The following is a 22,213-nucleotide window of genomic DNA, read 5'->3' as shown; positions in this document are numbered from 1 at the left end:
GCATGGGGAAGGACCCCAAGGAATTCATTGTATAAAGTATGACTACAGATCTCCATGTCATGCCAGTTGGTGACAATATCATGTTCAGTGAGGTACTTCAGGGTCACAATATCTCTCTTGCTCTGGGTGCCATTCCCCATAGACCTGTCTTTCTGGCCCATACCCACCATCACACCCTGATGTCTGGAGTGCCCAAGAGTGGAAGGAAGACAACCTGAAGGGTCTTGTCTCCTGCAAAGCCAGCTCTGTGCATTCTGGAGCAATTGTCAGCAATGAGGGAAGCAATAACATTGTCCAGGTTGAACTATAAAGTGGCAAATTTAAACCCTTGAGAGAAAGGAGGTGGTATGGAACCTAGAGGCAGGGGCAGGCAAGTGAAGACTGGGTGGAAGACCTCACAGCTGCATGAAATTCCTTAGGAGAAAAGTCAGGCATATGGCAAATACTGTAGAAATGAACTATTGCTACCCCTTTAACTGACTGTACTTACTCCATACTAAATACTGGGTTTTCAATGTCATTAGATGTGATTTCAAAAATGTCAAGGGAGATAGGATGACTGATTTTCCCTGGAACATTCTTTGAAAATTCATTCTATTGAACTTTTTTGTCTAGTATTATAACCTTTGGGGAGAAAAAAAAACATGGTAAAGCAGGTTATTTTTGATCTGAATGCTGTTAGACCATGAATGTAACTATTATAGAATGTGAGAAAATATTTGAAAAGTTAATAATGTGGTATATTGTGTTTTAATTAATAAACTAATGGTAATGATCAATGACTAACTCATCTTTGTCTCTTTGGATTCCTTTGGACTTCTTAACCTTTGAAAAGATCTCCCCAGCCCTGTGCATAGTGTTCAGAGACTGCTTAAGGCTGCAGTTTAAGACATTAGGACCTCTCCCAGGCAAAGCAAGGATGTTTATGGGTTAAACTTTAAATAACAAGTGAGTTTCCTCTATGATCAATTACAAAATCATGAAATGATATCTATTAATAATTAGCATATAGTAAGGTTACATTTTAGAACCAACTATTTATTCACTGGGTGTAAACAAGTGCTCATTGTATTCATGTAAGACTCCAGAATGTACTATTGTGCTGGCTGTCCTCCTCGACCAGTATTCTTCCACCTTGGCTCCCCAACATTTCCTGTGCTAGATGTTCCCTTCTACTTACTCAGTGGATTAAAACTTATTAACTCCTATTGAAAAGTTGTCCTCCGAAGCCCATCGAATGTACACCACCTTTATCCTACCTACAGATCAGACCAACTGGGGAGTTTGAAAACCTATCAAATACTTCTTTAGATATAATTTAGAACATATGTGCATGTGGTGTATATTGACTCTAACAACTATACTGAATTCATGCAAAGATTAATGAATACTGCATAAATTGGAACCAATACTATAAAGGATTACTGTCACATGAACCCTATAATTATATTGTGCCCTCACATATGATGAATGAAGTTCCTAGGGTTTCTCTCCGGGGTGAATTTTCTGATGTAAAGCAAGACTGGAGGTGAATCTGAAAGCTATTCCACACTGATTACATACATCATGCTTACCTCCACTGTGTATTTTCTGATGTATAGCAAGAAGGGAACTCTGTGGGAAAGCCTTTTTACAGTGATTACATTAAAAAGGTTTCTCTCCACTGTGGATTCTCTGATGTTTAGCAAGACGAAAAGAATGTGTGAAAGCCTTTCCACACTGATTACATCTATAAGGCTTCTCTCCAGTGTGACTTCTCTGATGTGCAGCAAGACCTCTCCTGCCTGTGAAACCCTTTCCACATTGATTACATTTATAAATCTTCACTCCAGTATGGGTTTTCTGATGTGTAGAAAGACTGCATCTTTGTCTGAAAGTCTTTCCACACTGATTGCATTCAAAAGGTCTCTCCCCAGTGTGAATTTTCTGATGTACATTAAGACTGGAGATCTCTATGAAGGCTTTTTTACAGTGATAACATTCAAAAGGTTTCTCTCCACTGTGGAGTCTTTGATGTTTAGCAAGAATGGAATGCTGTGTGAAAGCCTTTCCACACTGATTACATCCATAAGGCTTCTCACCAGTATGGATTCTCTGATGTGCAGAAAGATGGCCCCACTGTGTGAAAGTTGCTCCACACTGATTACATCCATAAGGCTTCTCACTAGTGTGGATTCTCTGATGTGTAGAAAGATGGCCCCTCTGTGTGAAAGCCATTCCACATTGATGACATACATAAGGCTTCTCTCCAGTGTGGATTCTCTGATGGGCAGCAAGATGGCAGGCCTCTGTGAAAGCCTTTCCACATTGATTACATCTATAAGGCTTCTCTCCAGTGTGGGTTTTCTGATGTGCAGCAAGACTGGAGCTCTGTTTGAAAGCTTTTCCACATTGATTACATACATAAGGCTTCTCTCCATTGTGGGTTTTCTGATGTGCAGCAAGACTGGAGCTCTGTGTGAAAGCTTTTCCACACTGATTACATCCATAAGGCTTCTCTCCAGTGTGGATTCTGTGGTGTGCAGTAAGATTGGAACAACGTTTGAAACTTTTTCCACATCGATTACATCTGTAAGGTTTTTCTCCAGTGTGGATTCTCTCATGGCTAATAAGGAGTGATCTGTAGCAAAAAGTCTTCTCACATTCATGACATTTATAAAACTTCTCCCCAGTATGAATCTTCTGAGATGATAGAAGAGATGAGTGATGGGATGAGGATGTTCCACATTCATTATATTCATCAGGTTCCTTTATCAAGGGAATTTGCTGATATGTAATGAGCTTGGAGTTCTGACTCAAAGCCTTCCCACCTTTCTTACTTACACAAAGCATTTCTCCACTCTCACTCTTCTGATGTCCCATGAGGTCTGAAGTCCTCCTCAAGGCCATTTCCAACTGATTACCTGGATACATTGGCATTTCAGGAGCTTTCTCAAGGGACTGAAAAAGCTCTACTTCAGTATTAGAGGCATGGATTTCTCTCAAATTGAAGTCAAAGGGAGTATCGTTCATGAATCTTTGCAGGTCACATTCTTCCACAAATATTCTCAGCTTCCTAGGAATTTGATTTACTTCAAACTTGGTCTCTACAACTGAAGCAAATGGACAAACACACACACACACATAATATATACATATAAATACATAAAAGATATACACAAATAAATATATGCAATAGCAATTGTTACTTAAGACTGTGTGACTTATGAACCTCTTATCACCATTCTAAATGCAATAAAACCTTCTGGATGTACTCTTGGAGAAAAGATTGGCATTAAATAGACTGTGTCATTGTAAGGGGAAGAGACAGAAAAGCTGTGTGTGACAAAGGAGGCTTGTACCTCAGAGCAGGTTGGACCCATCAGAGACTAAACATTCACATTCAAGCAGCAGCCCCAAGACAAGGTTGCTACCAGAAAACTTAAAGTCAGTAGATTACAGTGATTCTCCAAGGGAGTACAGTCTGTTGTTAACTTGGAGGGAAAGCTAAGCCAAACAGTTTTCAACATTTGAGCAAGAAAGGAGTAGCCAGCTTTCAGAGATTTAATGTAGAGCATCACATTAACTCATCTGGGCCAGAACACTTGGAAACTTCCAAAGAGGTTTGATGAAAATGATTGGGAAATTCAGAAGTTACTAAATAAAAAACGAGAACTCAACAGGCCTACCAGTACATTACTTCATTTATCTGTGTTTCACTCGTCTGAGAGTTAAATGCAAGCAAAGCTTAGAGATTCAGGAGTGTTACCTCAATAAGAAGGCAGATGAAATTCAATTTTGTGCTGATAGTAAAAATCCAAATCGATTTTATAATACCCTGAAGGCTAAGTATGGGCCAAAGACCTTAGTCCATCTCAGCTACTCAGTGCTGATGGAACCACACTAACTGGTGATAAGGACATGATCCTGGAGAGTTGGGATAACCACTTCCATGGCATTCTCTAGAGACCATGCTCAACCACTGCTGAAGCTATTGACCATTTACTCAGGCTGTACTCAATCCCTCTCAAGTTATTAGCCAACTGATGGGACTTGCAATTTACAATTCTTCTCACCAAAGAGAGAGCTGTTATAAGTGTTTTAAAACATACATTTTCTCCTGTATTCCTTAATCATCTTTGGAAACAGACCTGAATGGTATTATTGGATTAAAGGTAGACACAGTTTTATAACTCTTTGGGCATGATTACAGATTGTTCTGCAAAATGAATGGATCAGTTCACAGTTCTACCAACTGTGAATTAGTGTCTAAAATTTTCCATCTTCCCTCAAACATTTATTTCTGTCCCTTTCTATCATTGTACCTGATAACTATACATCGAATATATATATATGTATATAATAATAATACCTATATATGGTATATATATATAATATATCTAATAACTATGAGATGATACCACAAGGTTGTTTTGATTAGTATTTCTGTAATGAATAATGATTTAGAACAGTTTCTCATATGACTGTATATAGCTTTAATTTCTTCACCAGAAACTGGGTGTTTCTAGCCTTTGACCATTTATCAGCTGGGGAATGACTCATATTCTTTTAGATTTGACTAAGTTCTTCATGTATTTAAGATATGAGACCTTTATCTGAGACACTGTCTATAAATTCCCCCTTGCCCCTTTCTGCTTTCCTCCTGATTCTGGCTGCATTGATTTTATTTATACAAAACCTTTTAACATAATTTAGTAAAAAAAAAAAATCATCTATTTTCCACCTCATTATCCTTTCTCTTGTTTATGCATAAATTATTCACCTCTCCATAAGTTTGATTGGTCATATGTTCCATGTTCTTTTAATCTTGGTAAATGGAGCATGAGATTGGTCTCTGTCCAATTTCTGACAGACTACTTTCCAGCTTTTTTCACAATTTCCACCAAATCAGGAATTCTTACCAGAAAAACTTGTCATTTTTCAGACACAAAGTTACTATAAGCAATTGCTACTATGTCCTCCATGTCTACGTTGGTCCACTGATCTATCTTTCTATTTCTTCACCAGTAACAGAAAGTTTTAAAAAATTGTTATCTTTAGTTTTATTTTAAATTTTATCTGTTTTATTTTTAATTCATGGAGTAAAATAGGCTTTTCAATTGCATGGTATAATTAAAAAAGGTGATTACACATGAAGTAGCAAATAAATTATTGTACAACGTCCTATTCTTTTTAAATAGGTAATAAAGTTATCATGCAAATTTCTTTTCTTTTCCTTTATTCCCTTCCCTCCTTTTACCCTAGAGATGGCTAACATCAAATGTATACACACATACACACACACACACACACACAAATGCACATATATGTAAAATCATTCCATACATACTTCTATTTATCAGTTCTTTTTCTGCAGGCAGATAGCATCTTCCTTCATATGTCCTTTGTGATTTTTTGCAGTTTCTAATACTCAAAATGGGTTATTTGCTCCAAGTTAAAAATATTTTGCTGTTATTGTATACAATGTCCTCTTGGTTCTGCCCCTTTCCCTCCTCATTACTTTTGAGCAAGTCTATCCATATTTTTCTAAGATCATCAAGCTCATCATTCCTTATAGCACAGTAGTACTTCATCACAGTCATCTACCACAACTTGGTCAGTGATTCCCCCAATTGAAGTCTACGTAGTTCTTTTCATCACAAAAAGAGTTCCTATAAATATTGCAGATCATATAGGTTCTTTTCCTGTTTCCCTAATCATTTTTGGAAACACAGACCTAGTAGTGGTATTGCTGAGTCAGAGGGCATACGCAGTTTAACAACACTTTCACATAATTCCAGATTGCTCTCTAAAATGGTTGGATCAACTCACAATTCCACCAACAATGAATTGATGTCCCAATTTTGCCACATCCCCTCCAACATTTGTGACTTTCCTTTTCAATCATTTTAGTCAATTTGATAGGTATAAAATGATATATCAAGACTGCTTTAATTTGCATTTCTCTGCTCAATAATGATTGGGAGCATTTTTTCATTAGATTATAAATTGTTTGGATTTCTCCAATGGAAAACTGCCTATCCATATCCTTGGATCATTTATCAGTAAGGGAATGACTCATATTCTTCTGGATTTTTCAGTGATCTTTGTATATTTTGTATATTTGAGATATGTGAACTTCATCTGAGAAATTTTATCATACATATCTAATGGTGGCCATTGTTAGGGGAGGAGGAAAGAAAAAAGAAATTTACATCACAATTTTGTTGTATATTTGAAAGGAATAGTGAGTTGTTCATAGTACATCTGCAGTTTCATCTGCAATCATCTTTTTTATGGTAACATGTTATGGAAATGCTTGTTTTAACCTATAAATCAAAAATAAAATAAAAAAGAATTAAAAACTATATATAAATTCCCCTCCCATTCTCTGCTTTCCTTTTCATCATAGTTACATTGATTTTATTTGTACAAAATCTTTTTAATTTAACATAATAAAAATTATCCCCTTTATACTTCACTCTCTTCTCTATCTCTTATTCATAAATTATTCTCCTGTTCATAAGTCTTATAAGTCTTTTTCTCATATGTACTTCAATGTCTTTCAGTTCATTCAATGTCTTTTTTTTCATTCAGGATTATATTTAACTTTGCTGAGTGATATTATTTTTGGTCACAATTCCTGCACCCTTCTCTGTTAAATATAATGTCCCAAGACCTATGTCTTTTAGTGTGGAAGCTGTTAGATCTTGTGTTACCTTGATTGTAGCTCCACAGTATCCACATGTTTAAATTTTTTCTTTTATGACTTGTAGTATTTTCTCCTTAACCTGGGAGCTCTGAAACTTGACTGTGTTTTTGGAATTTTTCATCTTGGGATCTCTTTCAGGGAATGAATGATGAATGTTTTTCTAGTTCTATTTTACCTCTTCTTTTAGAAGTGCAGAGAAATTTTCCTTAAAAATGTATTGAAGTATTGTACTTAGACTCAATTTTTTGGATGATACCTTGCAGGTAGTGCAATAATTCTTATATTATGTCTCCTTGATCTGTTCTTCAAATTGTTTGTTTTCTAGTGAGAAGTTTCTTTTCTACATTTTCATTCTTTTGGTTTTCAGTATTTCTTGATGGTTTCTAATGTCATTAACTTTCTCTTGCCCAATTCTGGTTTTAAATGAGTTACTTTCTTTCCTTTTTCTTTTAAATTCTCTTTCTTATGGTTTAGATTGCTTTTTCCAATTTCTTGATTTCCTGGACTGTGGTTGATCCCCGTTGAGTTTTGCCCCAATTCCTCCTTTGATTTTTGAACTCCTTTCTAAGTTCTTCCAAGAACTCTGTTTTGGTCTTGAGATGATTTGAAATATCTCCTGGAAGTAGGAGTGGGATTTTAAATTTTACTTTCTTCCTCTGAGAATGAACTCAAATCTTTATCTCCAGCTACCTGACTGATGGTAAATTATTGAACTTGAAAAGGCTACAAGCCAAGACCAAAATGGCACACAGATGACTGTACATTCAATGAAGCTTCTGAGACTGAGATGCACAAGAATATGAATCCATTCTCAGGCACATTTGCTAATTTTGGCCTGATAATTAACACCAAAAAAAGAGAGGAAATGGTCCTTACCCAGGGACAGCAGGTTCTGCACATTCTCCAGCATGACCTCCTTGTACAGCTTTTTCTGTGAAAGGTTCAAGAGGCCCCACTCCTCCTTAGTGAAGTCCACAACCACATCCTTGAATGTCATCACCAACTCCTAAAAAGACTTGAGAGTTCTAGTCCAAACCTCATCAGTTTAGAAGAGGAAACAGAAGTACAGAAGCAATTTGCATAAAACTTATTTAACCTTTGTGAATATCAAACCCAGTACTTGAAACCTGTCATTGAGAATCACATTGGAATAATAAAAGCTGGCGAAAATATCTTACTACACAATACTTCTTCCAGTGGAATTAGGGAGAAGGTATGTACGTATTCTCTTAGTGAGGTATAAAAGTCTGTGGAGGAGAAAGAGAGAAGGGAACATCTGAAATTCCTCCCTACAAGCAGTGTCCTAAGTGACATATTAAGAAAATTCTATGACGAATTTGTGCTTGTAGCTTAATTGTACATATTTGTGTGCTCATTGTCTCTGCCATTAGACTGTGAGCTCCTTCAGAGTAGACACCTCTATTGGCCTCTTTTTGCATGACCCCCACTGAGCAGTGTCAGGCACATGGTGAGCACTTGATAAATCTTGAGTGAATGACTGCTTACATTCTCTCCTCAGAACCTCTTCAGGTGATCTTACAATGCATTCTTTCCTCGTTCTCTAAGAACATGGTTCGCAAAGACCAACCATGTGGAGGGCCACTTGATCCCACCCCATCCTATCCTCCCCACCACTTAGCACACTCACTCAGTTTCCACATCCAGGTCCCTCACATTGTTAACCTTTCTCTGCCAGGTGGTCCCTTTCCTAGTCATTTCAAACATACCCATCTCCCCCATCTTTAAGGAAACCTTCCCTAAACCCTCACACCACCTTCTGAACAATCAATCTGTCTCATCTCCTTTTCTCAAACAAACTCCTTGTAACATCTGGCTGAACTTTCTACTTTCCTCTCTCACTCACTCCTTAGTTGTTATTCAGTTGTTTCAGTTGTGTCTGACTCTTGTAAACCCCATTTGAGGTGTTCTGAGCAAAAATATGGGAGTGTTTAGCTATTTCCTGCTTAAGCTCATTTAGAAATGATAAACTGAGGCAAACAGTTAAGTGACTTACATGACTGAGGATCACACACCTGGTAAATGTCTGAGGCCAGATTTGAACTCATGAAGACAAGTGTTCCTGATTCCAAGCTGCCCTCTGCTCACTCCTTAACCCTTTACACAACTTAACTTGCATCCTTCCTTTCCTAAACATGCTCTCTCCATACTTGGAATTGATGCTTTAATTGACAAATCTGAAAAACCTATAAAATTTGGATTCAGTCAAAAGATTACACTTAAATATCCAGAAGGCCCATGACCAGCCTCCAAACCTTTTCTACTCTTCTTACACCTTGGTCCTCTTCTCTACTCTGACCCAGTGCCATTGGCCTCCTGGCTGATCCTTGACCAAGACCTTCCATCCCCTGGCCCTGTGCCTTCTCAATGGCTGTCTCTCATGCTTGGAATGTCTTCCCTCCTCACTTGGGCCTCCTGGCTTCCATCACATCTCAGCTAAAATCTCACCTTTCCAAAATAAGCTTTCTCTGGTCCCTGAAACTGTTAGAGACTTCTTTCTTGGGAAATCTCCCATTCATACTGTAGAGAGCTTGTTTGGACGCAGATAATTAAATGGTCTCTCTCCATTAAAATGGGAGTTCCTTGAAGGCAGGAACTGTTTTATGTCCCCTTCCCTTTACATCCTCAGTAGGTTAGCACAGTGCTTGGCACACTTTCCTTAGAAAGGAGCCACTATCTAAATGTTTATTGACTTGACCTAAGAAATGGGAAATAGGAGGAATTCAGAGAAAACCTGGGAACATTTTTGTGACCTGAGGCAGGAGGACAATTTCTGCTCTGCTGACAGCAGTGCAAACGACAACCTCCATCTAACAGGATAAAGCTTCCTTGGCTATCTTGTATTCCAGGATTTCTGATGCTGGTCAGGTCTGTGGATGGACTGCACTCACCTGGGATGAGGGTCTCTGGCCGTCAGAGGCCATTCTCTCTGGTTCCAGGCTCTCTCCTAGGAAAAGGCTTTGGTCATCTGCAGGTTCACCTGAGGAGGGAGAAAAATCTTAACAAGGGGAAGTCTTTGCCTTCTCTTCCTAGGGTGGATGATGATCAGCCAGGAATTTCAGAGGGTGAGCTTCCAGAATGCTCTGCCCTCAGGGGAGAGAGTCTACCTCAGGAGTAGGGCAGCAGAGAGGGTGAGACTTAGAAGTGAGCTTGGTCTGAGCATAAGTAGACTTGCCACCCTCTCTAACTCCTTCCCTTTGACCTCATACCTCACCCCCATCCTCCTGCAGAGACCCAGGAGGGAGAAGGGGCTTGGCATCCCAGAGGAGATGAGATCAGGCAGAGCCTCAATGACTCTAGACCCAGAGTTCTGCCTTCATTGGATACTGTAGGTCGGGTCACTGTGACCCAGATGTAAAATGGGATAGCAGTGTAGGACCTTTGGGACGTGACTGGGAACCTGGACAAGTAGAAGAGTAACACCTGGAGCCAGAAATTTGAAGGCAGCCTGCTTTGGCAAGCCTGCAGGACAGTCACCTGGAGGTCAGAGAGGAAAGAGGAGGTCCAGTGAAAAAGGAAGCCACCAGAAGTGGTCCTCATTCAGACCTATCTGGAACCTGCATGGGCAGAGCTGGCTCCCAGAAAGATTTCTCTATTCCAAAAGAAGGCAGAACTCCTAGTGCTTCTGCTTCCAGCCAACCTGCTCTAGGTGGGTCCTCCTAATCCCAAGAGCCCAGCCCTGTCCGAAACTTCAACTTCTACATTGACCTCTTTTGTCCTCTATATTGCTCTATACAGATGGTAAATCCTCCACCTTGAAAAAGGTACAGGCCAAGACTAAAGTGAAGGGAGTGTTGGTGCATGATTTTCTGTTTGCAGATGATTGTGCACTCAGTGAAGTCTCTGAAGCTGAGATGCAAGAAAGTATGGCCCCATTCTCTGCTGTTTGTGCTAATTTTGGTTAACAATTAACATCAATAAAACACAGGTGCTCCATCAGCCAGCACCACACCATCCATTGGCTCCAGCAAATGGAGAAGCTTTGAATCCAGTGGATAAGGTCACTTACCTTGGCAGGGATGTACCCATTGATAATGAGATGAATGTACCTACCCATTGCCAGAATTAGTTTAGTGTTTGGGGGTTTCAAAGGAAAGTGTGGGAGATAAGAGGTATTAGCCTGACTACCAAACTGAACATCTACAGAGCTACTGTGCTGACCTCATTGTTGTACACCTGTGAAACATGGAGAGTCTATGAGCACCATGCCAGGAAACTGAATCACCACCATGTGAACTGTCTTAGGAAGATTCTGCAGATCACCTGGCAGATTAACACAGCAGACAGTGATGTCCTTTCTCAAACCAAACTGCCAATCATTGGAACTGTGTTTCAGAGAGCGCAACTCTGATAGGCTGGCCACGTTGTGTGAATGCCATAGCTGGACACACAGAAACCTGCCTCCAGCACAGTGCTATCATTTTCATCCTGTTCAAGAATGAAGGACAACAAGCAACCAACCATGTCTGAGAGCTCCCCTCCCCCCATGGCTGGACCACCTCTCCCTCCCTCCTTTACCTTGCTCTGAGATTCTGACTCTTCTCAGCAGAATCTCCTGGTCTTCCAGCTCTCCCCCTGCTACACTCTTTTATTACCTACAAAGATATCCCCAGCCTACTTCCCTCCAGGTTCTCCTAGCCATTCCCTTTCCCTGATTTCCCTCCCCGCTCAGGTCCCCCTTTCTTCTATGGAGTCTGAGCCCAGACCTGCCCACCCCCCCTCAACTCTCCTCCAAACTAAAAATTTACCTCCTGGATCCATCTCCATTCTACACCTTCCCTACCCCAATCTTAACACTGAGGAGATATTTCCCTCTGTCTAGATTTTATTTCCTTGTTCTTATTTTCTATGAGATGTTCTCTCACTGGAAGACAGCTGGATCCTAATGAGGAGCTGAGGCCAGGACATCAGGACACCTGCCTGGTCCCAGGGCATAAGTTACAGCTCATGTTATAAACTTTATCGACCCACTTATATTACCTTCACATCTCTCTGTACATCTGGGGGTTTGGCTGTTACCTGATTAAGCAAATGAAGTCCATCCATTGGGAGGTCCCACAATTTTTCTGTTCAGCCCTCAAAACCCAAGTTCTAATGGGAAAAGAAGACAAGCAGGAAGCAGGAAATGTTGGTCTTGGGGCACCAGGATGGCAGGAAATTAGGAAGGAGGCCAGAAAAGGACTGAGGTGGGATTGCTGTGGGGGGTGGGGGGAGCTCAATATTCCAGCACACAATCCTCAAAGATCCTTTTTGCACTTTTTTTATACAAAAGAAAGACAGTCCCCACCATTCGGGATCTTATTTGGCAAAGCTGAGCTGTGGGCAGGGAGGGGTTCAATGACTCAAAATGTTACTGGGTAGAGGAGCTGGGCTTTCAGGCATAGATTGACACAAATCAACCAGATCCTGGAGAAGAGTAGGTATTGGTCTCCACACATGTAGCTGAATTGGAAAGGAGAGGGAAAGTTTGGAGTTGAAGCCAAAATAGAGATTCTCTGCCTACTGCTCCCTTTAGAAAAAAATTACTCATTGCCCCTCTCCCAAGCTACTTTAACTCTTTAATGGTTTTTTGAAATTTGCATCATTTAAAAATTTTTGAAAAAAGGTGCTATCTTAAATTTAATAATCTATTATAAATTTATGGGTTTTTCCTGCATTAAAATTAGGATGCAGCAATATTGCAAGGTATAGTACTGTAAACAAATCATCACATGCACATATTCCTGCCCTGCAAGCAGAGCTTACTGACATGTGCGCCACCCCCACAGATCTCCCAATATTCAGAAGTGGCCATCTCTAGGTAGAGGGTAAACCTCCCAGGCCAAGGACTGTTTCTGTTTTCCTCTCTCCAGGAATTTAATCGGCAGAGACTGGAACTTTGAATGAGATGTGGAAAGAGGAACAGATCAGTGGGGCTATTACCCAGACAAAAAAGCAAAACCTTGGAGCTGGAGGGGGACTAGGGGAGAGTGGGACTTGGGCAGGACAGGTTCTGGGGAGAACCATTAGCATTTCATGGTCCCAGAAGATCTCCAACCAAGATCAGAAGGCAGAAAGGAGACGCCATTTGAATTTGACCAAGGAAAACAGAAACCTGAGGGGAACTGAGATTTCAAGACTTGGAAGAACTAGAGGGTGAATTTTAAGGGGATGAGAAATAATATTTGGGCAGGGTGGAGTCTCAAGAGCCAGCTGGAGTGCCAGATCTGGGCTCTGGTCCTAGAGTCTACAGCACTCACTCCAAATTCTGGCACGGATTAACGAAGAGGTGAAGAAATGACCATTCATTCATTGGGAGAGGTAAGAGAAATGGAGAACCAAGTTCCAGGTCCACAGTCATTTAAGAGGTAGTCAAAAATTCCCTGGCTCTGAGGATCCCAGTCCCTGCCCACTGGGCACTTAGAAGTAAAGACCCCACTAGGTTTACTGAGGGTTTTAGAGACTGTTGACCTGAAAGTTGGTTAAGTAGAGGCAACAGGCTAAATGCATACATTTATTATTAATTAATTAATTAATTCCTTTCAAAGTAACAGTACGTGGAGTTCTTGGAGCTAGGTATTAAATCTAGCTACCAGATACCCAAAACAGCCAGCCTTCAATCTCTTTTAGGACAAAGAAAAGTGTTCTGTGTCCTTCAGTTTTATGGTCTCCGTAAGTGATTAACTAGACCATTAGAAAGGAATTTCTTAATTGCATAGGTTGTAAATAAAAAAAGATAACAGTTTGACAAAGTTTCAAATAGAAATTACAACCCAAGATGTCTGTGTTTTCTTTACTATTAACATGCCATAACATAGTATAAGTCCACAAAATATTAAGATATGGAAAACATCCCATTATTCAGAAAAAGTGTCTTAGGTTAAAGGTCTCTTAAGGAACATTAAGTCAGCCTTGGCTGGCTTTTGTTGACATAGGAAGAGGCATTCTCTGAGTTTGCTTCAGAGAGAACAAAGAGGTTATTCCAAAATTTTATATTAAATATTATCAGGACATATCCCTACAATTTGAACTTTCTTGGAAGGATCTGCATATTCTTTTCTCTGCCTGTTGTACCATTGAGGCAAAGAATTTGGGAACATGCCCAGGATCATATGGCTAGCAATGATCCCATAAAATACCGCCCAGGAGCAGCTGCTGTTCCCACTAGTGACCCAGGATGGCATTATGAAAAGGGTGAGGATAGAGGAAAGAGACCTTATGGTAATTTGCCTGTTAGCAGGCCTAAAAACTGCATTTTAAAAACAAGTAAATTTTCAAAAAGTTAGGGAAATTACTCAGGGAGAAAAGGGAAACCCTGCTGTTTTTCAAGACTTGCTAGCAGAAGCTATTAAAAAGCATACAAATTTGGATCCTGACTCCATAGGAGGAGCAGCAATCCTTAGCATGTATATTCTTAATCAGTCTGCTCCAGATATTAGGAGAAAACTGCAGAAATTGGCAGTGGGAGCCCAAACACCTCAGGCCCAATTACTTGAGACAGTCTTTGGAGTCTTTAACAACAGAGGCTTCGTTGCAGCCGAAAAAAGAGAATGCAGGGGAAGGGCCAGGAACAGGGAGCATGCTGAATTCTTGGCTGCTGCCATGGCCAGAAAAAGACCCAGGGAGCACCCCTCCAGGGGGCCCTCTTGGAGGAAGGCTGGCTACTTGGGCAAGTGGGGAAACCTCCTTTCCACGCCACAAGGAGGGCCACTGGTCCAAGGAGTGCCCCTCCAGGATGCCCCGCCCCAGAAGGAGACCCAGGAACCAATGCCTGTGGAACCACGCCCATGTGACCAAGAGGGATATTGGAGGAAAGAATGTCCCTCAGCCTGGAAAAGTGGTGGAGCCACCCCCCAGTACCCTATCCTTCAGTCTTCTCAAGACTTAAAATGATGAGAAAGCCTGGCTGCTGGCAGTGCTCCCACTTTCTCCACCTCTCTTGCCAAGCCCTGGGCAAAAACAGAGGCTGAAGGTAAGGCTACCCACTTTAACATGACTGAGTTCTCTGCTTGAACCAGTTACTCTGACCCTACCTGCCCCTTGACCCTTTGGGTCATAGGCACTGAAGGGGAAACTAAGGAAAGTCTCCAGACCTACCCCTTCCCCAGCCTAATGGAGAATCTGTTGTTTAAACACTCCTTCCTTATGCCCTCCTCTAACCTGCCCTCTTGTTGGGAAGGGTCCTGATGGTGAAAATGTGGAGCCAATTTTCTCTAGTTAATCCTCCCATCTCCCTTTTCCCTCTGTTCACTAAATCTCCCCATGTTGACTTAAATGTGTGGGAGACAGTGGAGCCAACTGTTTGGGATCCGAGAATTCCAGGGTGAGCTACTTCTGCCACCCCAGCCCGTGTTAACTGCCCAGACCCTAAAGTGTTTCCCCATCTAGGCCAGTATCTGATTAAGCCTGAGACCTGGGAAGAACTCCCTTGTTTATCTCCACGAAGTAATGAGATCCTTCCCACAAAAAAGACTAATGGAGAACAGAACTCTCACAATTTATTTTCACCTTTGAATGGACTCTTCCTCGGGAATCCAGTCCATATCAGCTAACAAGGACAGTGCTGCCCCAATGGTTTAGAGATAATCCTCATTTATTTGGCCAGGCTTTGGGAAGGGATTTAAAGGACCTCAAACTACCAGATAGTGGCTTGATTCAGTACGTGCATGATATACTTATGTGTAGCCCCACCCAGGCAGGTTCTTTGGCTGCTGCCACAGAAGCCCTTAATTTCTTGGGCATTCCAGGCTATAGGATCTCTTTGAACCAAGTCCAGATAGCATGCCAGTTCCTAAAGTATCTGGACCATGAGCTCATACCCAGCTCTCACTCCTTAACCTGAGAGAAAAAGGACTATCCTGTCTATCCCTGTTACAACCACTAAGAAACAAGTTCCAGTCTTTTTCGGCATGACAGGATTTTGTAGACTCTGGATTCCTAATTCGGTTTTATTGCTAAACCCCTTTATGACAATACTCAAGGCCTTGACTCCAAGCAGGCTAAAGCTTTTGGGACTCTGAAAACTAACTTGACCACGACCCCAGCACTAGCCCTGCCCAGGCTAGAAACCCTTTCACTCTGGATGTGGATGAAAGGAGCAGACAGGTTTTGGGAGTCTAAACCCACACTGTAGCACCTGATCCTAGGCTAGTTGTTGTCTTTCTTTACTCAAAACAGAGTAAATGAGGGGGCTGGACTTGTTCTACAAGCCCAAGGAGCAATCTGGAAAGAAAGGGGATATCTGACAGCAAAAAACTCCCCTATCAAACGTCCTTCGGATGAGGTTCAGACTCTAGGAACTTCCTTGAGCTCCCCTGGAATTTCCTCACTGAACCTGGCTTTTCATACTCAAATTGATCTCTTCCTGTATCTCCTCACAGAATCTGGCCTTTCATACACAGATCTGTGATCATAGTCTGTTATCCCTTGATTGCCCTACATGCTTCCCACCTAGGCGCCCCCAAGTCTGATATTTGTTGATTCTCCTCAAGACCCTTCCTAAACCCCTCCTCCCATCACCCTGGACTACCAGACCCCCCCCCCCATCCTCTTTTCTGTATTTAAGTTCCATCCTGCCTCCATGAAGGCGCTCAGATGCAATCCAGCTCAGACTCTGTCTAGTTGGGATTCTATCTGGCCCGCTTGTGAATACAAGCGTTACAAAAGCTTAGGCTCCTTAAGAGGCAACCCAATTAGGCGAATCCTTATTAAACTTTGTTTTCTTTGGCTTTAAGAAGGCTTGAGTTGAATTCATTTGAGCACGACCCGGACTGTCGGTATTTTGGGGTTCCCATCACCCCTAAACCTCATCACTTCTATGTTTTGGCCTTGCCACAGTCATCTTTAATTCTCTCTAGAGAAACTGTCTTTTATGCCAGGGAAATTGTCTTTTCTTTATACTTCTCTTATGCCTGTTTGGTCCCTGTCTGCCAGTTTGTCTTTTCCAGGGCACAAGCCATCAACTTCCAGATGACTGCTCAGGCTATGTACCCCTTAAACAGGACCCATCCAGGCAGGGACAGCTCTTACACCCCTTGCCAGCAGGAAGCAGTTTCAGAAACTGAGACCTTTGCCCTTTACCCAAAAGAATTTGGGTCCAATCTGTTTGAGAGGGGAAATGATGGGGTTCAGGCTCTGGGAACCTCCTGGAATCTCCCCACTTAACCTGGCCTTTCATACTCAAATTGAATTCTCTTGTACTCTCCCCACTTAACCTGGCCTTTCATATCCAAATCTGTGGCCATTATCTGTCCTCCCTAGATGGCGCCACCTTCTTCCCACCTAAACCCTCCATTGTCCTCAGCACCACTGAAACTTAACATGAGGATCCCAGTCCCTGCCCGCTGGGCACTTAGAAGTAAAGCTGAGCTGTGGCAGAAAGGGGTCACAGCACCGAGGATCCTAGGAGATAATTCACTTCCATGCCCCCCTCAGTCACTAAGGCTCAGCAGGTCAAACAATCAATAAACCTCAATGAAGCACCTATTAGGTGGTGCACTGGACAGACTGCCTAGTCTGTAGTCAGACTTAAGTTCATTTTCCAACCTCAGACTAGCTGTATGACCCTGGGTAAGTCACATAACCCTATCTGACTCAAAATGGCAAATCAAGTACTAAAGTATTTTTACCAAGAAGACCCCAAAATGAGTCCCAAAGAGTCAGACGTGACTAAAACTACAACAAAAAAGCATCTTGTACCGGCCAGGCACTGTGCTAAGGCCAACGAGTTTCCTTGGAGGAATTTTCAAACATAGCCCAGTGCTATGGAGGAAGGGAGGAGGGTATTTTATGTTTGTTCATGGAAAGATGAGATGAAAGAATGACTAGGAGGCCAGAGCCTGTCTGTGAGAGAAGGGCAGACACAGAGGAGTGGAGAATAAAAAGACCCAGGGGAATCGAATCAGCCTGGGAAGATTGGAGCAGGATTCATTCAGGTCCCCAAAGTGTGTTTGCAGGATTCTCCCAATTGAGCCTGGACCCAGGTGCTGTCCAAGGTAAGAGAGGAGCAGGGAACCAGGATACTAAGCAGGGACAGAGAAGGTTTCACAGGCTGGAATCTACTTTTCAAGTGGCCAGCTCAGAAAAGACCATGGGCTACAGCCAGGAGGGGCCTCAGAGCTCCAGGTCCTCTTCTTGCCTGAAGGAACAAGACTCAGATCTGTCAATGACTGGCCCAGGGTCACAGGGGCATTAAGGAACAGCCTGGGCCAATAGAGAATTCCAAAATCATTTTCTGATGTCCTTCCAACTCTAAATATCCCTGAGGTTTTTTTTTTTTTAATTTCTGACGTGATCTCCAGATCGCAGGAATGCATCTATATGTGAAACCCCAAAGGGGCTTAGTTTGAGGTCACCAAGTCCAGCTCCCTCATTTTACAAAGAGAACACTGAGCCAAGGCTAAGTGGGGAGTGATCTAGGCCTGGAGTCAGTTACACCCTAGTTAAGAATCCTCCCTCTGACACGTCCCAGCTAAGACTCTGGGAAAGTCATTGCACCTCTCAAACTCAATTTTCTCATCCAGGAAATGGGGATAATAGCTTCTACAAGGCAGAGTTGTGAGGATCAAATGTGACCTCATGTGTAAATCACAGTATGACTACTAGGGTCTAGTACTGGGACCTGGGGGAGCTGGATTCAAATTCCTCTACCACGCAGGCTCCCATCATGGGGGCAGGCCATTGGAGACTTCCCTCTGGAGGAAAGGAAAGGGATTATTGACTAAGTGGGACACGAGACTAAAAGGATTCTCAAAAGTGCTTCCCTTCCTGGTCCCCTGGTGGTCTGTCTTCCAAAGGAGGTGGGGGGAGGGCAGATACCTGTGGGGCTGCTGAGGCCAGGGTTTGGGGAAGGAGGGGACCTGACCCCCAGACTTACTTTCTCTGGTCCTTTGATGTCTTCTCAGGCTGCCAGCAGAGCTGAATGATGACAGAGAGTGACTGCTCCCTGGAATCTGTCCTCCACCCTTCCACGGATGGGTGGAAATCACAAATTTTTATCTCTCCTCCCTCCACCCCTTTGCCTTCCCAGCCAGGCTAGGTTAAACTTGGCTCCTCCTTGCCCCGGCCTCCGCCCAGCCCAGATGTGGGGGAGGTGAGGGGAGGGTCACACATCCTAGGCTCCCTTCACTTGGCCTGGGTTAGTGGGGTTTCCTGGGGTTAGGGCTCCCACCCCCTTCCTTGGAGCTGGGGGATCTGATCCGAGACCCGCCCCCTCCCCAGACTGAATCAGATTTAGGACTCCACAGAGATTTTAGGTATTCTTCTATGCCTGAGGGGAGAGGACAAAGACCTTTATCTTGCCTCAAGTCTCTCCCCTTTCTGGTCCAGCCCCAGTCATTTTCCTAAAGTGCTGGTCCGTCTATGCCACCTCCCTCCCCCACTCAGTCAACTCCAGTGGCTCCCTATGGCTTCCAGGAACAAATAGAAAATGCTCTGCTTGGCATGCAAGGCCTGGTATAGCTTGGCCCTCTCCCACCTTCCCTGTCTACTTAACACTTTTCTCCCCCGCATTCCTTCTCCATACAGTGACACTGGTCTCATTGAGGTTTCACTCACAAGACCCTAGAGCTCTCAGGTCAAAGCATTTTTCTGGCTGTCACAGAAAGCCCGGGACACTCTCTGTCCTCGACTCTGACTACCGACCTCCCTGGCTTCCTTTAAGTCTCAGCTAAACTGCTGCCTTCTACAAAGTCTTCTCCAACCCCTAGTCATTGCAGCGTTAGGCATTTCCTATTTATCCACTACATAGCTCACTGTGGAAGCATTTTCCTGCTGTTTATTCAGGGGATTGTGAGCTGCCTGGGGGCAGAGACGATCTTTTGTCTCTTTTTGTACTCCCAGTGCTTGGCACTGTGCCAGTCACGTGGTTGGTCAGTCTGGTTTGATTCTCCCTTACTTTCGGGACCATAGCACTACAATATTGTTCACAGGGTTTTCTTGGCAACTATTCTTGGGTGGTTTGTCATTTCTTCTCCAATGGTTTAAGGCCAGCAGGATTAAGTGACTTGTCTAGGGTCATACACCTAGTAAGTGACTGTAGCCTCCCAGTGTATCCACTGCACCACCTAGTGACCACTAATTATGAGTTTTTTACCTCTGAGTGGCCATATTAGAACAAAGAGGATGGGAAAAGTAAATGGCGGAAAGACTATGGAAATCTAGGCCCACTAATACCTAGTTGGTATGTGAGTGTACAAAAATGTGAATTGTACAAAATAGATCTGCAGCTTCACGTGAAATCATTTTTTTTATTATACTATGTTATGGAAATGCTTGTTGTATTCCATAAGTAAAAAATAAAACAAATAAAAATTTAAAAAAAGTTTTGTCAGTCATGAAATCTGTTCAGGAGAGATTCAGTGAAATAGGGATTCAATAAAATTCAGTGTTTTAAAATAAGAAAAACAGTATAGGAGAAATCAGAATAAAATTCCTGCCAGTATAAATAATTCCACAACTCAGGATTGTAAAAAAGAGACATATTTGCTAAGCCCAAAGAAGTTTCAGGCAGTCAGTCTCTGAGTTTGAACTCGTCTTGAGTATGTCATGTTGGGGAATCCTTTGGGTTTCATCGAGGACCTTTAGTCCCCAAAGGAATACAAGTCAGAAGAATTTGAATTTAATTTCTGCTTTCAAACACCAACTTGCCCGGAGAGAGAAAAGCTTGTTGCAAAACTATAAATCACTCAAAAGTAAGTAAAATTTATTTTTTTTAAATATTTAATTTATTTTCAATTTTCAATATTTGCTTCCATAACTTTGATATTTTCGCCCTCCAACCCACCTTTCCCAAGATACCATGCAATCAGATATGGGCTCTACACATACATTCCTATTAAACACATTTTCACATTAATCATGATGCACAGAAGAATTATAATGAAAGGGAGAAACCATGGGAAAGAAAACAAAGGATAACACAAGAGAAAATACTCTGCTTCATTCTGCATTCCTGTTCCATAGTTCTTCCTCTGGATGTGGACAACATTTTGCCTCAAGAATACTTTGGGAATGTTTTAGGTCCTTGCATTGCTGTAGCTGTTACTGTGGTCCTTCTGTTCTCAGTCAACATCAGTTCATAGAAGTCTTTTCAGGTTTTTCTGAAATCTGCCTGTTCATCATTTCCTATAGCACAATATGTTCCATTACATTCATATTGTTGACCTGAAAACTTTGTTAAGAAAAGGCAACATGGCTAAATGCATACATTTTATGATTTAATTAATTAATCAATTCCCTATTAAAGAAAACAGTAACATAATGCATTATGGAGCCAGAAATGTTCTGGCTACCCAGTGCAGAAATCTTCTGGCTTATATACATTTTGCCATGAGAAAGGAACTCTCCTAGTTGAACAAATCATAAATTTAGTAAGACAAGACAATTAACAAAGTAATGTTGGTCAGGCCTTGGGATTCCAGCTGGGTAAACATATGTCTCGGTGATAGAGAAGGAAATCCCACCACTAGTAAGTGGCAGGCTTCCTGCCCTAAACAGATAACTGACATAGGAAAGGGTAAACAAAGTTCAATAGAAATTACGACCTAAGATGTCTGTGTTTTCTTTACCATTAACATGCCATAACATAGTGTATGTCTACAAATATTAAGATATGGAAAACGTCCCATTATTCAAGATAGTGTCTTAGGTTAAAGGTCTCTTAAGGAATGTAGAGTCAGCCTTGGCTGGCTTTGTTGACATAGGAGAGGCATTCTCTGAGTTTGCTTCAGAGAGAACAAAGAGATTATTCCAAAATTTTATATTAAACATTATCAATATACCAAATTTGTTCAACTATTCCCCAACTGATGGGCATCCCCTCAATTTCCAGCTCTTGTTCACCACAAAAAGAGCTGCTATAAATAAAAAGGAAGTAAAAGTTAATGCATTTTGTGGAAATTGTGTGAAGGTTATGTATACTAAGTTAGGGTAAGAGTTACTAAGGCTAGAATTAAACAAGAATATGGAATCATAGGAAAGTATAAGAATGAATTAAGTGCATGCACATGTAATAGAGGGTGGTCAGACTACAAAAGATCAAATTAAAAGGAGAACATAATTTATAAATATGAGTATAAAACCCTGGAATATTGAGAGAACAAAACAGAATCCGCAAATGATTTCAGGATGTTCCCTGCCTCTTGTCAAGCATAAATTAAAGCATGTGCACCTTCATAATATTGGACCTTGACATTTGAAGTATTGGTAGCTAATGGTCCTTGTGAAAGTTGAGATTCTTAAATTGCTAACATTAGTGATTACGCATCTATATTTCATTTAGGAGAATTCAAAGTTCAGTTAGTGTAATGGAGAATTCTGTTCATTTAAATCATTTTTGATCCCACTTAAGAAAAAGATTTGGGGAATTTTCTGAGAAATTCCTGACGGCACACTGGAAAAATTAAGTCTAAAAAATTAAAAGATTTGATTTGCCTCTATGGGCAATTCAAAGACAAAAAGATGTGAGAGCATCACCATAGATTGTTTTGAATCTGAACCAACTAAAAATATGGGGTCCTTGTGAAA

The 22,213-nt window shown here is 41.7% G+C and overlaps 1 protein-coding gene across 1 annotated transcript; it reads right to left on the bottom strand.

Moving 5' to 3' along the window:
* Positions 1-883: 883 nt before the first annotated feature.
* On the bottom strand, positions 884-10,766 carry LOC140507385 (uncharacterized). The gene is given in 6 exon segments (XM_072615486.1): positions 884-3,092; positions 7,568-7,697; positions 9,601-9,707; positions 9,924-9,933; positions 10,037-10,186; positions 10,719-10,766. Coding segments are annotated over 6 exon segments (2,058 nt in total). The 3' UTR covers positions 884-1,479.
* Between the last annotated feature and the right edge of the window lie 11,447 nt (positions 10,767-22,213).

Source organism: Notamacropus eugenii, chromosome 5 (genome assembly GCF_028372415.1).
Source record: "Notamacropus eugenii isolate mMacEug1 chromosome 5, mMacEug1.pri_v2, whole genome shotgun sequence".
In the NCBI taxonomy this organism is placed as follows: Eukaryota; Metazoa; Chordata; class Mammalia; order Diprotodontia; family Macropodidae; genus Notamacropus; species Notamacropus eugenii.
This window is presented reverse-complemented; position numbering and strand designations above follow the sequence as displayed.